The sequence below is a fragment of the Canis lupus genome, chromosome 7, assembly GCF_003254725.2.
Source record: "Canis lupus dingo isolate Sandy chromosome 7, ASM325472v2, whole genome shotgun sequence".
Lineage (NCBI taxonomy): Eukaryota > Metazoa > Chordata > Mammalia > Carnivora > Canidae > Canis > Canis lupus.
This window is the reverse complement of record NC_064249.1, coordinates 34091406-34109763: the sequence shown is the minus strand read 5'-3', so window position 1 is coordinate 34109763 and position 18358 is coordinate 34091406. Positions and strand designations below refer to the sequence as shown.

The following is an 18358-nucleotide window of genomic DNA, read 5'->3' as shown; positions in this document are numbered from 1 at the left end:
CTTTTTTTTTTTTTTTTAAGATTTATTTATTTTTCAAGGGTGGGGAGGGGCAATGCAAGTCCCAAGCAGACTCTCTGAAGAGCACAGAGCCCAATGTGGGGCTTGATCCCACGACTCTGAGATCATGACCTGAGTCAAAACCAAAAGTTGGATGATGAACCAACTGTGCCACCCAGCCGCCCCCCAAATTTCTAATAAATAGCATATTTTAATATTATAATTTTTTGAACTCTGGAGAAAAACTTTGCATGGAAAGAAATTTCACTTAAAAATGATGAAAAATGAAGATGGAAATGGTTTTTATTTTTTAAAAATAATGATTTTTCATTTTAAAAACATAACCTGCTTGTTTCTTCAACCTTTGGGCCATAAAGTGGGCTAAGAGCTAAAAGTCATGTAGGCTACCATCCAAGTCGATGACTAAAACTCAGGAACAATAAAGGATGTCCCTCTCCTCTGGGGAGAATCTTCTACCCCATGGCAAACAAAGATAGTTGGGTTCAATACTGACAAGCTATTCCTAACTTATACAGAAAGACAGTACAACTCAAGGCTAGGCAGATGGATCTGGTGAGTTAGTCCCATGTTTGAGTCCTTGTTTTCCCATTTTCTAGCTTTGTGACATTAGTAGAGTTGCTTTGTTTATTTAACTGCCCTGTACGTTAATTTACTCATCTGAAAACAGACCTAACACCTGCCTTCCTTCACTACTATAAACCTAAAATAATTGAATGTAAATAAAGTGCTTGATGTAGTGCCTGCTACATAACATGTAGTCATCAGTTACTAATCATTACTATATAACTATTTTAATTATTTTTCAAAAGAAGGCATTAAGAAATACTGAATGTCTATATTCAAATCTGCCAATAGCTTTGGCAAGATCTAACCATCAGCATGCTAACAGGCTTAGTAAAAAGAGTTCAGGGGCAAAAAAAGATGTCCCTTGATATGTTTATATTTAAGATATTTTTTTTTGACAAAGATGCAATTTAATGGAAGAAGAATAGTCTTTTCAACAAAATAATTGAATATCCATATGGAAGACAATAATAAACAATTTGTGATCCATACCTGATAAAATATATAAGAAATCAATGTCTTAAAACAGGTCTTGGACCTAAATGTAAAATCTAAAATTACAGATATTCTAGAAGAAAACAAAGGGAAAATCTTTTTGACTTTGGGATAGACCACGATTTCTTAAACCCAGCGGTATTGACATTTGGAGCCAGGTAGTTTTTTTTACTGTGGAGAGCTCTCCTGTGCATTTAGGAAGTTTAGCAGCATTCCTGGCCTCTCCCCTTTATTTATTTATTTTTTAATTTATTTTTTATTGGTGTTCAATTTACTAACATACAGAATAACCCCCAGTGCCTGTCACCCATTCACTCCCACCCCCCGCCCTCCTCCCCTTCTACCACCCCGAGTTCGTTTCCCAGAGTTAGCAGTCTTTACGTTCTGGCTCCCTTTCTGATATTTCCCACACATTTCTTCTCCCTTCCCTTATATTCCCTTTCACTATTATTTATATTCCCCAAATGAATGAGAACATATAATGTTTGTCCTTCTCCGACTGACTTACTTCACTCAGCTATTTAAGATATTCTAAGAAGTTTCATTTACACGAAAACTCTGAACACAGTACCATATATACATTGCTGAAATGCCCCAATTCACCTACACAAGCCAAAAGCAGTAGGGGTACTAATTCTGTAACAACAAAATAACGTAGAAGACTAACATTAAAATAGATATCAAGGTCTCCTGACACATCTGCAACAATCATTTTGAATTTTTGTTTTTAAAAACCACTTTACAACTTTGTTTTTGCCATAATTATGGCTGTATTTTTCTTCAGCAAGTTTCCTTTGTTCATATAGCAAAGCATGTGTGCTTTTACATTGTTTCCTTCCTCTTCAGTGTTACTTCTCTTGCCCTCTGGTTCACTTGTCTGCCTAATTTCCTTTCTCATTTCACTTCCCCTTCTTCCACTTCTTTGCCATTGTACAAATACTGAAGTCTATGAATAAGCAAGTCACTGTTTGCTAAGTGACGATGTATTTGGAAGAAAAGCAAAAGAATATATTTATTTTTAAAAGGAGCTACTTCAAAGTATTTTTCATATGGCTACATCATCTTCAAATTGACATTACAATAATAAGCAACTGAGATGGAATTTTTAACTAATAACATTGATAACAAATAATATATACTCAGAAAAAAGTCTTCTGGTGGAGGGAAAACAGCTGGACACAAACTGAAATGTACTGCAGAAAAATAAACTTAGCACAGTCAGCTACTTCTAAATAGGAAATTCTAACACAGAACTCAGAAAGATTACAAATGAGACATCGGGTCAGGTTGACAAAAAAATTTCAAAATAAAAAATTAGAGGACACCTAGGTAAAACATTAAGACACTCATATTTTTTCTTAATCAGAACCGATTTACCTATGACAACTAAGTCAAAACCACCAAAATCCACTGTAAAGTAAGGTTGCAACAGGCAGTATTAAAACTTCCCCATGGAACATTGAATTTGTTTCAAAAAGCAGAACAAGCTGTGATTAACTATGTCCTACAGCAAAAGAGTAAATAACATTTTTAAGGCAACAGTATCTCTGACAAGTCATAAGGAGATATTAAGTTTAAAAACTACTTAAATATCATCACAAGAATTTTGTGTCATACAATTATAGAGATCATCAAATCCACTGTTCTTCAAAATGTGGTGTACTGGTACTGGAATTACTTAGGCAACTTGTTAAAAATTCATATTTTTAACTCAAAGATTAAACTCAAATGCACTGAATCAGACTCTCAGGGGAGGGAGCTCAGGAATCTGCACTGTCAACAAGTGTCCCAAGTGATTGTTACTCACATTAAAGATTCAGAACAGTTAATATATGTGAATCTTCTCAAATTGCCAATAAACAGAAGATACATGAGGTCAAACCATGTTTGAAAGCCCCGTAAAATTACTTGTGAAACACCCAGCTTTTCAGGAAAACTAACATGCTGATCCTGACACCCTCAGGCTGGTGTTCTCTCTGCTACATCATGCTGCCAATTAGACTTATTCAGAGCACAAGGAAAGTATAGAGAAATACAACAGAAACCCAAGCTGCAGTTGGAAAGTTTCTGGATTTAACAAAGTCCTTCCTATATGACCTGCTTCCTGCTTCAGACCTACTCTTTCCCTGTGGGAAAAGCATACACGGTATGCTTGGAGAGGAAAGCAGTACAGAGATTCGGCATCACTACATCACATTTCACTTGAGGAGCCACTCCACCATGATGAATCTTAATGAGTGAGTAACAGCACAGTACACCTGCCAAAATTCAAGTTGAGAATTTCAGCAGTTCAGTAGGCTGTGGGAGAGAGTAGGAAGGAACATTCAAACCGGATATAATTTATGGCTTTAAGAAATGCTCACAGATACATCCAGAAGTGTTTGTTCCCTCATTGCTTCCTTTTGTCTCTGAGATTTCAGCTCTTCTTGGAGCTTTTCATTTTCTAGCTCAGCTACTTGTATCCTATTTTTCATTCCAGAGAGTTCATCCTGTAAAAAGTAGAAACAAAAATACCAAATACATTAAGTATTTTTAAGCAGTGTTAATTGCTGATTACTAGATGATCCAACATGACATAAAGTGTGGAAAACATGCTCTCTACCCATTTCTGAAATATTGTAATTATATTTAGACAAATAAGGCAACATTCAGTTAACAAACAAAAAGAAGCCTGGGAAATACAGCAAAAGGCCTGCTCATGGTCGTATCACAGAAATGTGTCCTTTCTGAGAGTTATTTTGTAGGCTTCCAGAAAGACTTTAATTAAAAGGGTTATCTAAAAGACTTTTAAGAATATGGTAGACTTTCAAACAATAAGGTAAGATATATGATTACTCATGTTCAAATGTTGACAACTTGTTGAACCTAATGGAGGATAAAAGGGATAGGCATGGAAAGTGAGACTAGTTATAACCTCATAACCTGATGAGTTATAACTCATAACCTGATGAGTTATGAGTTATAACTCATAACCTGATGGAGGGAAATTATGAATGAGATAGTTTGGTGGAGAGTTCTAAAAGAGATTATCCCTGGCCTTCCAGGCATAATAAAAGGAATTACAATTAAAATAGCTATTGAGTGGCATTTCACTCTCTAAAAAGAGGTTAAAAATATCAATACATTGATGGCACAACACTTTATTACCAATGTAATAAAAGGCTATTAAACAATATAGGCAAATTCCAGTTCAATTATTTTATTCAGAATAAAGCCAAAACCTCAGTCCATATTTGAAAGTTCTAACTAAAAAAAGCATTGCAGAATTCCAGTTTTTGGTCTGGCACATAATGAGCTTGGAAGACATCATTCACAACAAGAGCAAAGCTGAACAAACCAAAAAATTAGCCACTCTTCTTAAATCCGTTAGAGAACTGGGGTCCCAGGGAAAACCACCATCCCCCAAATTGGACAGACAGGTGTTCCTAAAAATCACAATCTACCTGAGCAGAAACTTCCAGGGGAAGTAGGGCTAGGAAGGAAAATGTCAAGAAAAATTGGAAGCTCAGGATAGACAAGTTTGAGGATTAAAAACTTCAGAAGGACCATCTGAAGGGGATTCCTACACTTCTGTGAATTTTATCTCTAGAACAGGTTCTTACAAGCAAAGACTATAGAAAAATCCCTCCAAGCTTCCTCTAGTAGGAGAGGAAAAGTTGCCATTTTGAAATATGCCCAAAGCATCTCTATTCTTAAAAAGGCCTGCTTCAAGAGAAAGTATTTTACCAGAGCCTAAATAGCTGGCCTTTTTCACAACCTAACTGACCTGTGGGAAGAGAAATACCCAACTCCAGCTCCTTCTAGCCTTCCCATCTCACGGTGACAGAGTGACTGAGAAGCACTTGTGATGGTCAAAGCTAAAAGGCACAGACTCACCAAAAGACTGAGACCTAATCACAGGGCTATAAAATGCTTCCTCTACTCCTACAGCCTCCACCACGTCAGAAGTGTGCCTATAAAATAACAAGGGAATACACTAAAATAGCTGCACATCTCAGACTATAGAAGAGTTCTCAAGGGAAGCTCAAGCACAACAGGGGGGATGTAAAGGAGGACACTAGAGGAAATTTAGCCTCTGACACCTGTAGCAACACCAAACAGTAAACACAGCCTAACTCCTACCATGTCAAACACAGTATCTCACACTAAAAGCTTATTCCCTCAGTTCCTTTAAACCACTACATCACGGCCAGCATTCAACAAAAAATTAGAAAGCACACTAAAAGACTTAAAGCACAGTTTAATAAACTAAGCAAGCACAGAACCAGACTTGAATATGGCAGCAACGTTGGACTTATCAGATTGGAAGCTTAAAATAATTATGATTAATATGTTAAAGGGTTTAATGGAAAAAGTGAACTACATGAAAGGACAGATGGGAAATATAAGCAGAGATGGAAACTCAAAGAATCAAAGTGCTGGAAATCTAAAACACTATAATAGAAATGAAGAATGCTTTTTTTTTTTTTTTTTATTTTTTTTTATTGGTGTTCAATTTACTAACATACAGAATAATACCCAGTGCCCGTCACCCATTCACTCCCACCCCCCGCCCTCCTCCCCTTCTACCACCCCTAGTTCGTTTCCCAGAGTTAGCAGTCTTTATGTTCTGTCTCCCTTTCTGATATTTCCCACACATTTCTTCTCCCTTCCCTTATTTTCCCTTTCACTATTATTTATATTCCCCAAATGAATGAGAACATATAATGTTTGTCCTTCTCCGACTGACTTACTTCACTCAGCATAATACCCTCCAGTTCCATCCACGTTGAAGCAAATGGTGGGTATTTGTCATTTCTAATAGCTGAGTAATATTCCATTGTATACATAAACCACATCTTCTTTATCCATTCATCTTTCGTTGGACACCGAGGCTCCTTCCACAGTTTGGCTATAGTGGCCATTGCTGCTAGAAACATCGGGGTGCAGGTGTCCCGGCGTTTCATTGCATTTGTATCTTTGGGGTAAATCCCCAACAGTGCAATTGCTGGGTCGTAGGGCAGGTATATTTTTAACTGTTTGAGGAACCTCCACACAGTTTTCCAGAGTGGCTGCACCAGTTCACATTCCCACCAACAGTGTAAGAGGGTTCCCTTTTCTCCGCATCCTCTCCAACATTTGTGGTTTCCTGCCTTGTTAATTTTCCCCATTCTCACTGGTGTGAGGTGGTATCTCATTGTAGTTTTGATTTGTATTTCCCTGATGGCAAGTGATGCAGAGCATTTTCTCATATGCATGTTGGCCATGTCTATGTCTTCCTCTGTGAGATTTCTGTTCATGTCTTTTGCCCATTTCATGATTGGATTGTTTGTTTCTTTGGTGTTGAGTTTAATAAGTTCTTTATAGATCTTGGAAACTAGCCCTTTATCTGATATGTCATTTGCAAATATCTTCTCCCATTCTGTAGGTTGTCTTTGAGTTTTGTTGACTGTATCCTTTGCTGTACAAAAGCTTCTTATCTTGATGAAGTCCCAATAGTTCATTTTTGCTTTTGTTTCTTTTGCCTTTGTGGATGTATCTTGCAAGAAGTTACTATGGCCGAGTTCAAAAAGGGTGTTGCCTGTGTTCTTCTCTAGGATTTTGATGGAATCTTGTCTCACATTTAGATCTTTCATCCATTTTGAGTTTATCTTTGTGTATGGTGAAAGAGAGTGGTCTAGTTTCATTCTTCTGCATGTGGATGTCCAATTTTCCCAGCACCATTTATTGAAGAGACTGTCTTTCTTCCAATGGATAGTCTTTCCTCCTTTATCGAATATTAGTTGCCCATAAAGTTCAGGGTCCACTTCTGGATTCTCTATTCTGTTCCACTGATCTATGTGTCTGTTTTTGTGCCAGTACCACACTGTCTTGATGACCACAGCTTTGTAGTACAACCTGAAATCTGGCATTGTGATGCCCCCAGATATGGTTTTCTTTTTTAAAATTCCCCTGGCTATTCGGGGTCTTTTCTGATTCCACACAAATCTTAAAATAATTTGTTCTAACTCTCTGAAGAAAGTCCATGGTATTTTGATAGGGATTGCATTAAACGTGTATATTGCCCTGGGTAACATTGACATTTTCACAATATTAATTCTGCCAATCCATGAGCATGGAATATTTTTCCATCTCTTTGTGTCTTCCTCAATTTCTTTCAGAAGTGTTCTATAGTTTTGAGGGTATAGATCCTTTACATCTTTGGTGAGGTTTATTCCTAGGTATCTTATGCTTTTGGGTGCAATTGTAAATGGGATTGACTCCTTAATTTCTCTTTCTTCAGTCTCATTGTTAGTGTATAGAAATGCCACTGACTTCTGGGCATTGATTTTGTATCCTGCCACGCTACCGAATTGCTGTATGAGTTCTAGCAATCTTGGGGTGGAGACTTTTGGGTTTTCTATGTAGAGTATCATGTCATCGGCGAAGAGAGAGAGTTTGACTTCTTCTTTGCCAATTTGAATGCCTTTAATGTCTTTTTGTTGTCTGATTGCTGAGGCTAGGACTTCCAGTACTATGTTGAATAGCAGTGGTGAGAGTGGACATCCCTGTCTTGTTCCTGATCTTAGGGGAAAGGCTCCCAGTGCTTCCCCATTGAGAATGATATTTGCTGTGGGCTTTTCATAGATGGCTTTTAAGATGTCGAGGAATGTTCCCTCTATCCCTACACTCTGAAGAGTTTTAATCAGGAATGGATGCTGTATTTTGTCAAATGCTTTCTCTGCATCCAATGAGAGGATCATATGGTTCTTGGTTTTTCTCTTGCTGATATGATGAATCACATTGATTGTTTTACGGGTGTTGAACCAGCCTTGTGTCCCAGGGATAAATCCTACTTGGTCATGGTGAATAATTTTCTTAATGTACTGTTGGATCCTATTGGCCAGTATCTTGTTGAGAATTTTTGCATCCATGTTCATCAGGGATATTGGTCTGTAATTCTCCTTTTGGCGGGGTCTTTGTCTGGTTTTGGAATTAAGGTGATGCTGGCTTCATAGAACGAATTTGGAAGTACTCCATCTCTATCTTTCCAAACAGCTTTAGGAGAATAGGTATGATTTCTTCTTTAAACGTTTGATAAAATTCTCCTGGGAAGCCATCTGGCCCTGGACTCTTGTGTCTTGGGAGGTTTTTGATGACTGCTTCAATTTCCTCCCTGGTTATTGGCCTGTTCAGGTTTTCTATTTCTTCCTGTTCCAGTTTTGGTAGTTTGTGGCTTTCCAGGAATGCGTCCATTTCTTCTAGATTGCCTAATTTATTGGCGTATAGCTGTTCATAATATGTTTTTAAAATCGTTTGTATTTCCTTGGTGTTGGTAGTGATCTCTCCTTTCTCATTCATGATTTTATTAATTTGAGTCTTCTCTCTCTTCTTTTTAATAAGGCTGGCTAATGGTTTATCTATCTTATTAATTCTTTCAAAGAACCAACTCCTGGTTCTGTTGATCTGTTCCACAGTTCTTCTGGTCTCAATTTCGTTGAGTTCTGCTCGAATCTTTATTAACTCCCTTCTTCTCTTGGGTGTAGGATCTATTTGCTGTTTTTTCTCTAGCTCCTTTATGTGTAAGGTTAGCTTTTGTATTTGAGTTCTTTCCAGTTTTTGAATGGATGCTTGTATTGCGATGTATTTCCCCCTTAGGACTGCTTTTGCTGCATCCCAAAGATTTTGAACGGTTGTATCTTCATTCTCATTAGTTTCCATGAATCTTTTTAATTCTTCCTTAATTTCCTGGTTGACCCTTTTATCTTTTAGCAGGATGGTCCTTAACCTCCATGTGTTTGAGGTCCTTCCAAACTTCTTGTTGTGATTTAGTTCTAATTTCAAGGCATTATGGTCCGAGAATATGCAGGGGACAATCCCAGTCTTTTGGTATCGGTTCAGACCCGATTTGTGACCCAATATGTGGTCTATTCTGGAGAAAGTTCCGTGTGCGCTTGAGAAGAATGTGTATTCAGTTGAGTTTGGATGTAAAGTTCTGTAGATATCTGTGAAATCCATCTGGTCCAGTGTATCATTTAAAGCTCTCGTTTCTTTGGAGATGTTTTGCTTAGAAGACCTATCGAGTATAGAAAGAGCTAGATTGAAGTCACCAAGTATAAGTGTATTATTATCTAAGTATTTCTTCACTTTGGTTAATAATTGATTTATATATTTGGCAGCTCCCACATTCGGAGCATATATATTGAGGATTGTTAAGTCCTCTTGTTGAATAGATCCTTTAAGTATGATATAGTGTCCCTCTTCATCTCTCACTACAGTCTTTGGGGTAAATTTTAGTTTATCTGATATAAGGATGGCTACCCCTGCTTTCTTTTGAGGACCATTCGAATGGTAAATGGTTCTCCAACCTTTTATTTTCAGGCTGTAGGTGTCCTTCTGTCTAAAATGAGTCTCTTGTAGACAGCAAATAGATGGGTCCTGCTTTTTTATCCAGTCTGAAACCCTGCGCCTTTTGATGGGGTCATTAAGCCCGTTCACATTCAGAGTTACTATTGAGAGATATGAGTTTAGTGTCATCATGATATCTATTCAGTCTTTGTTTTTGTGGACTGTTCCACTGAACTTCTTCTTAAAGGGGAATTTTAAGAGGCCCCCTTAAAATTTCTTGCAGAGCTGGTTTGGAGGTCACATATTCTTTCAGTTGCTGCCTGTCTTGGAAGCTCTTTATCTCTCCTTCCATTTTGAATGAGAGCCTTGCTGGATAAAGTATTCTTGGTTGCATGTTCTTCTCATTTAGGACCCTGAATATATCCTGCCAGCCCTTTCTGGCCTGCCAGGTCTCTGTGGAGAGGTCTGCTGTTACCCTAATACTCCTCCCCATAAAAGTCAGGGATTTCTTGTCTCTTGCTGCTTTAAGGATCTTCTCTTTATCTTTGGAATTTGCAAGCTTCACAATTAAATGTCGAGGTGTTGAACGGTTTTTATTGATTTTAGGGGGGGATCTCTCTATTTCCTGGATCTGAATGCCTGTTTCCCTTCCCAGATTAGGAAAGTTTTCAGCTAGAATTTGTTCAAATACATATTCTGGCCCTCTGTCCCTTTCGGCGCCCTCGGGAACCCCAATTAAACGTAGGTTTTTCTTCCTCAGGCTGTCGTTTATTTCCCTTAATCTATCTTCATGGTCTTTTAATTGTTTGTCTCTTTTTTCCTCAGTTTCCCTCTTTGCTATCAACTTGTCTTCTAGGTCACTCACTCGTTCTTCCACCTCGTTAACCCTCGTCGTTAGGACTTCTAGTTTGGATTGCATCTCATTCAATTGATTTTTAATTTCTGCCTGATTAGCTCTAAATTCTGCAGTCATGAAGTCTCTTGAGTCCTTTATACTTTTTTCTAGAGCCACCAGTAGCTGTATAATAGTGCTTCTGAATTGGCTTTCTGACATTGAATTGTAATCCAGATTTTGTAACTCTGTGGGAGAGAGGACTGTTTCTGATTCTTTCTTTTGAGGTGAGGTTTTCCTTCTAGTCATTTTGCTCAGTGCAGAGTGGCCAAAAGCAAGTTGTATTGGGAAAAAGAGAAAAAGAGAGGAGAGAAAGAAGGAAAGAAAAGAGAAAGAGAAAAAAAAAAGGGGAAGAAAAAGAAAAAAAAACGAAAAAAAAAAAAAAGAAGAAAAAGAGAAAGAAAAAGAAAGGAGAAAAAAAGGGGGTGGGGGAAGGAAACAAATCAAAAAGCAAAACAAAACAAAAACAAAAACAAACAAACAAAAAAAGAACCACTGGGGAGTATCTTCTGATTCTGTGTACTTTAAGTCCCTTGGCTTCTCCTGGAAGTTGTCGTCTAGCTGGTGTTCTGGGGGAGGGGCCTGTTGTGCTGATTTTCAGGTGTTAGCAGTTGGGGGAGCTGCTGTGCCCCTGCCTGGTGCAGGGCTCGGTGGGGGTTGTTTACCCCGTGAGGCCGCAGGAGGAACAGCCCCAGTGGCGGGGCAGCTCTGGAAACCTGGATTCAGCTCCGGCAGGAACTCCGTCTGCAGGGCCTGGAGGCTCCGGGGCGGGGCCGCTGATCTGCTCAGCTGGGGCAGGAGCGTCCTCGCTGTCCTGGGCCCTCCCGGCCTCTGCCTGTCCCGGGGGAGGCGGGATCCTGGGCTGTGTCCCGGCGCCCTGTGCTCCGGAGCCTGCGCTGTTGGATTCGCGCTCCCGGGCCGCGCAGCCCCCTCCGTGGAGCCGCCGCCCGAGCCCCTCCGAGCTGCTCCTGGAACCGCGCAGGCCCCTCCGCACGGAGCCTCTTCCTCTGCCCGAGCCCCTCCGAGCTGCTCCCGGGGCCGCGCAGCCCCCTCCGCGGAGCCGCCGCCCGAGCCCCTTCAGCTGCTCCGGGTCCCGCCGGGTCCCGCCGTGCGCGCTGCAGCCCTTAGCTCGGCGCACTCTCCTGGGCGCGCAGTTGCTGTTACTGTCCCCGGGAGCCCGAGGGCATCCCCGCCCTCCTGGGTCCTGCTCCAACTCCCCGCGAGCCCCTTTCCCCCGGGAAGGTCGGTGCAGCTCCTGCTCCTCCGGGACGGGGCTCTCCTGTCCTGGGGACACTCGCCCCGGCCTCAGCCCGGCTCCTCGCGGGCCCCTCCCCTTTGGAGGCCTTTGTTCCTTTATGTCTTTTTCCCCGTCTTCCTACCTTGATAGAAGCGCGAACTCTTCTCACTGTAGCATTCCAGCTGGTCTCTCTTTAAATCTCAGGCCGAATTCATAGATTTTCAGGATAATTTGAAGGTTTTCTAGGTAGTTTGGTGGAGACAGGTGATTTGGAGACCCTACTCTTCCGCCATCTTGCTCCTCCCCCCTGAAGAATGCTTTTGATAGGCTCATTAATAGACTGGACACCACCAAGAAAATAATCAGGAGCTTGAAGAACTGCCAATAGAAATTTCCCAAACTAAAATACAAAGAGAAAAAAAATGAAAAAGAACAGAATATCCAAGAAACATGAGACAATTATAAAAGGTGACAAAAGAAAGGACAAGAAGAAATATCTGAAGAAATAATGACCTAGAATTTTCTGAAATGATAACCACCAAACCACAAATCCAGGAAGCTCAGAGAACACCAGGCAGTATAAAACAAGCAAAAAATCTATACCTTGGCATATCATATTCAAACTGCAGAAAGTCAAAGACAAACAGAAAATCTCTAAGGAAATCAGAAATCAGAGTTCTCTTCAGAAGCCATGTAAGTAAGAAGACAATGGAATATTTAAAGTATTGAAAGAAAAAAAATTCACCAACCTAGAATTCTGTATCAGGCAAATGAACCTTCAAAGGTGAGGGGAAAATAAATACTTTCTTAGATAAACAAAAATTGAGGCTATTTGTCTCCAGTAGACTTTATAAGAGATGTTAAATTTTATAAGTTCATATGTACACAAAAATTAAATTAGGAAAGGAATATATGGTGATAAAACAAAATATTTTCTTTTTCTTAATCTTACCTAACATATAACAGTTTGCTCAATATCACAGTAGTAGCACTATATATAGTGATTATAGCTTATGAATAATTGAACTGAATGATAGCAATGTTATAGAGGACAGGAGGGAGGGATTGGAAACATTCTCTTATAGGGAGCTTGCCCTACCCAGGCAGTGATATAGAGCTATTTGGAAGTAGACTTAGATTTCTGGTCAATGTAACTGCAAACTCAAGGACTTACAAAAAGTTAAAAAAAAAAAAATTTCAACTGATACGCTAAGAGAGGAAGAAAACTGCAATCACAGAACAGGCTCATTTAAACCAGATATGGCAGAAAAAGAGAGGATGGAAGGATGGACAGACAGGCAGGCAAACAAGGGCAACGAGTAAAAAACAGTAACAAATATGGTAGATGTTATCCAACTATATTGATATCCAAGTATATCAATAATAACTTTAAACGTCCATGGTCTAAATACACCAATAAAAGACAGAGACTATAATAGTGAATAAAGAACATGACGCAAGTATATGTTGTCTATAAGAAGCCCATCTTAAATATAAAGACACAGATAAAGTAAGGTAAATAGGGACCCCTGGGTGGCTCAGCAGTTGAGCGTCTGTCTTTGGCTCAGGGCGTGATCGTGGAGTCCCGGGATCGAGTCCCACATCAAGCTCCTTGCATGGAGCCTGCTTCTCCCTCTGCCTGTGTCTCTGCCTCTCTCTCTCTCTCTCTCTCTCTCTCTCTCTGTGTGTGTGTCTGTCTGTCTCTCAGGAATAAATAAAATCTTAAAAAAATAAATTTTCTTCAGAAAGAAGAAAAATGAAACAGACTATAAGCTCATATGTACACAAAAAATAAAAGAGAGCATCACATAATAAGTGGATAAATTCTCCTTGCAGACATAATAATCTGTAATGTGTATGTGCCTAATGATAGAACATCAAAATACATGATGCAAAGACTGATAGAATTGTACAGGGAAATAGATGAATCCGTCATTTCAGTTGGAGATTTCAAAGTCCCTCTGTCAGTAATTGACAGATCCAACAGATCTTGCAGATTGGCAAAACGTTGGTAAGTACATAGTTGAACTGAACAGCAACAACCATCAACTGGATCTAATTCTCATTTATAGAATACCTCATCCAACAAGTGAATACACATTCTTCTGAAGCTAACACAGAATATTCATCAAGACATACCATATCTTGGACCTAAAAACACACCTTAACAAATTAAAAAGAATAGAAATCATAAAAAGTATGTTCTCAGACAACAGTGTAATTAAACTAGAGATCAGTAACAGAAAGATGGCTGGAACACTCCCAATATACCTGGTGATTAAACAACACTTCTAAATAACATGCAGGTCAAGGGAAAAATCTCAAGAAAAATTTTTAAAAACTTTGAACTAAACAAAAATGAAAATACATCTTACCAAGATTTGTGAGATGCAACAAAATCAGTGAAAAATATTAGAAAAGAAGATTCCAAATCAATAATCTAAGCTTCCATCTAGGAAACTTTAAAGGGGAGTAAACTAAATCCAAAGTAAGCAGAAAATAAAATAAAAATTAGAATAGAGATCAAAGAAATTAAAAATAGTAAATCAATAGAGAAAAGCAACAAAATCAAAAGCTGGGTCTTTGAAATGATCAATAAAACTGGTACAATTCTAGGCTCTAGTCTGGCTAACTAAGAAAAAAGGAAGGAGACACAAATTACTAATATCAGAAATGAAAGGGGGGGTCATCACTACAGATTCTTAAAAGGATAACAAAGGAACACCATGAACAACTCTATGCCCATAAATTTTATAATTTAGATGAAATGGACTAATTCCTTAAAAGACACAATCCTCCAAAACTCATGGAAGGAGAAACAGACTGAGTAAGTCCTCTATTTATAAAAGCAATTGAATCAATTGCTAATAACCTTTCAAAACAAAAAGCACCAGGCCTGCCATTGGTTCACTGGTGAATTACACCAGAACTTTAAGGAATAAATTATACCAATTCTCTACACTATCTTCTATAAAGTGTCCAAGAGAACACTTTCTGACTCATTTTATGAGACAAGCATTCCCCTAATACCCAAAGCAGGTGAAGACACTTTGGGAATGAAAAACTACAGACCAATAGTATATCTCAAGAACATAAATGCAAAAAGCCTCATCAAAATATTAGCAAATCAAATGCAATGATGTATAAAAAGAATTATACAACAGGACCAAATGGATTTATTCCAGATATACAAGATTGGTTCAATATTTGAAAATGAATTAATGTAATCCATCACATCAACAAGCGAGAAAAATCATTATGATCATATCAATAGATAGAAAAAGCAAGTGACAAAATCCAGTAGCCATTCAAGAGAAAAACTCTCAGCAGACAAGAAATAAAGGAAAACATTCTCAAATTGATAATCAGCATCTACTAATAACATATAGCTAATATCATACTCAATGGTGAGATTATAACTGATTTCCCACTAAGAATAAGAATAAGAACAAGGGAAGGATGTCCCTTCTCATCGCTCCTATTCAGATATCTATTCATATCTATCCTACTAAAAATTCTAGATAATGAACAAGATATGAAAAAGAAATAAAAATCACACATATTGAAAAGGAAGAAATAAATTCTTAAAAAGACATATGAGTTTTTGTTAAAAAATGACACAATTCTCTACAAAAAATCTCAAAGAATCAAAACAGCTAGAATAAGTGATTATAGCGAGGCTGCAGATTACAAGGTCAATATACAAAAAAGATTGTTCTTATATATTAGCAATAAATAATTAGAATTTGAAGTAAGAACACATTACCATTCATACCAACACTAAACATGAAGTCTGAGATATAAATCTCACAAAATATGTACTAGATCTGTACAAGGAAAACTGTAAAACCCTGAAAAGGAAATCAAGGAATACCTAAATAACTGGAAAGACATTCCATGTGCATGCATAGTAAGACTCAGTATTGTCAACATTTCAGTCCCTAACCTGATCTATAGATACAACACAATCCCAATCAAAATCCCAGCATGTTATTCTGGGGATAATCAGAATTCTGGATATTTACCAACCAATTTTAATTTATAGAGAGGGGCAAAAGACCCAAATAGCTAACACCACAACAAGGAGAAGAACAAAATAGGAAGACTGACACTACCCAACTTCAAGAATTATAAAGTTCCAATAATCAAGACAGTGTGGTATTTGCAAAAGAACAGACCAATAGATGAATGGAACAGAAAAGTGAGCCCCAAAATAGATTCAAACAAATATAGTCAATTGGTCTTTATAAAGAAGTAAAGGCAATTCAATGGAAACAGTCTTCAACGAGTGGTGCTGAAATAACTGGATATCCACATACAGAGAGAGAGAAAGAGAGAGAAGAAGAAGAGGAAGAAGAGGAAGAAGAGAAAGAAGAGGAAGAAGAGGAAGAAGAGGAAGAAGAAGAAGAAGAAGAGGAGGAGGAGGAGGAGGAGAAAGAAAAAAATCTAGACAGAGATCTTATACCTTACACAAAAATTAACTCAAAATGGAGGATATATCTCAAAGTAAAACACAAAATCATAAAATGTCTAGAAGAAGAATGGGGAAAATACTGTTGACTTCGAGTTTGGCAATGATTTTTAGATAGAATATCAAAAGCAAAATCTATGAAAGAAAAAATTGGTAAGTTGGACTTTACTGAAATTAAAACCTTCTGCTCTATAAAAGACACTGTTAAGAGAATCAAAGACTAGCCACAGACTAGGATAAAAGAATTGCAAAAGACATAGCTGTTAAATGACTGGTACCCAAAATATATAAGAAACTCTTAGAACTCATTAAGAAAATAAACAACACAATTTTAAAAACAGGCAAAAGAACAGACACCACATCAAAGAAAGTATGTAAATGGAAAGTATATATATATATATATATATATATATATATATATATATATCTTCAGGGAATTGAAATTAAAACAATAGGTACCACTACACACCTGGAATACATTAAAAATCCAAAACACTGATGACACCAAAAGCTGGCAAGGGTGTGGAGCATTAAGAACTCTCATTCATCACTGCTGAAAAAGCAAAATGGTACAGCCACTTTGGAAGACAGTTTGACAGCTTCTTACAAAACTAAACATACACTTACCATGTGATCCAGCAATTGAGCTTCTTGGTATTTACTCAAATGAGTTAAAAATTTATATCCACGAAAACCTGCACATGAATATTTATACCAGCTTTGTTCATAGTTGCCAAAACTTGGAAGCAAGCAAGATGTCCTTCAAAGTAGGAATGGATAAATAGACTATGTTATAACCATACAATAGAATATTATCCAGTGATTTAAAAAAAAGATATATACAAGCCATAAAAAGACATGGAGGAATCTTAAATGCATATTACTCAGTGAAACCAGTCTGAAAAGGCTGTGGCCTATATGATTCCAATTACGTAACATTCTGAAAAAGCAAAGCTGTGGAGACAGTAAAGATATAAGTGGTCGCCAGGGTTTGGTGGGTAGGGAAGGAGAGATGAGTAAATGGAGGACAGATGATCTTTCATCTGTGAAAGCAGCAAAACTATTCTCTTTGCTACAGTAGTGATGGATACATGTCATTCCTTTTTTTCAAAAGCTACAGAATGATACAAAGAGTGAGCATTAAGGTAAAATGTGGAATTTAGCAAATAATAATGTAATAATATTGGCTCATTAATTGAAACAAATGTGCCACACATTGATACATGGTGTTAAGAATAGCAGAAACTGCTGGGGAGGTATGAAGGGGAACTCTAGGTACTTTCCACTCAATTTTTCTGTAAACCTAAAACTGATCTAAAAAATAAAGTCTATTAATTAAAAAAACTAGTAAGATAATTCTACCAAACATTTAAAGAAGAGTTAATACTTATTCTTCTCAAACTATTCCCAACAAATAGGAAAGGAAGGAAAACTTCCAAACTGACTCTAAGGCCAGCACTACCCTGATGCCAAAACCAGATAAAGACACCACAAAAAAAGAGAACTCTGGGCCAATATCCCTGATGAACACAGATGCAAAAATTCTCAATAAAATACTTGCAAACCAAATCCAACAATACATTAAAAAAAAATCATTCACTCCAATCAAGTGGGATTTATTCCTGGGTTGCAAGGGTAGTTCAATATTTGCAAATCAATCAACATGACACACTACATTAATGCAAGAAAGGATAAGAATCATATGAGCATTTCAACAGATGCAGAAAAAGCATTTGACAAAGTCTGACACCCATTCATGACAAAAACTCTAAACAAAGTAGGTTTAGAGGGAACATGCCTCAACATAATAAAAGTCATATATCAAAACCCCACAACTAATATCCTCAATGGGAAAAAACTGAGAGCTTTTCCTCTATGGTCAAGAACAAGATAGAGATGTCCACTCTCACCCCTGTTATTTAACATAGTACTAGAAATCTTAGCCACAGCAAACAGACAACAAAAAGAAATAAAGGGCATACAAATTGTCAAGGAAGAAGTAAAACTTTCACTATTTGCAGATGATATGATACTCTATATGGAAAACCTGAAAAACTCCACCAAAAAACTGCTAGAACTGATACACAAATTCAGTAAAGTCCTAGAATACAAAATCAATGTATAGAAATCTGTTGCATTTCTATACACCAGTAATGAAGCAGCAAGAAAAAGAAATTAAGGAATAAATCTCATTTACAATTGCACTAAAAAGAATAAGATAGTTAGGAATAAACCTAACCAAAGAGGTAAAAGATCTATACTCTGAAAACTATAGAACACCTATGAAATAAATTGAAGGGGACACAAAGAAATGGAAAAACATTCCATGCCCATGGATTAGAAGAATAAATATTGTTAAAATGTCTATGCTATC

At 37.7% G+C, this 18358-nt stretch overlaps 1 protein-coding gene across 15 annotated transcripts in view; it reads right to left on the bottom strand.

The window, feature by feature from the left end:
• Positions 1 to 18358, bottom strand: part of SDCCAG8 (SHH signaling and ciliogenesis regulator SDCCAG8) — a 242196-nt gene that overhangs the window by 199462 nt on the left and 24376 nt on the right. For all 15 annotated transcript variants that reach the window (XR_007411968.1, XR_007411969.1, XR_007411972.1 and 12 more), the window contains one exon: positions 3441 to 3566. Coding sequence is in view for 10 of the 15 variants with exons in the window: in XM_049112394.1 (XP_048968351.1) it covers positions 3441 to 3566 (126 nt within the window). In the remaining 5 variants the exon portion in view is untranslated. The remainder of the gene's footprint in view (positions 1 to 3440; positions 3567 to 18358) is intronic.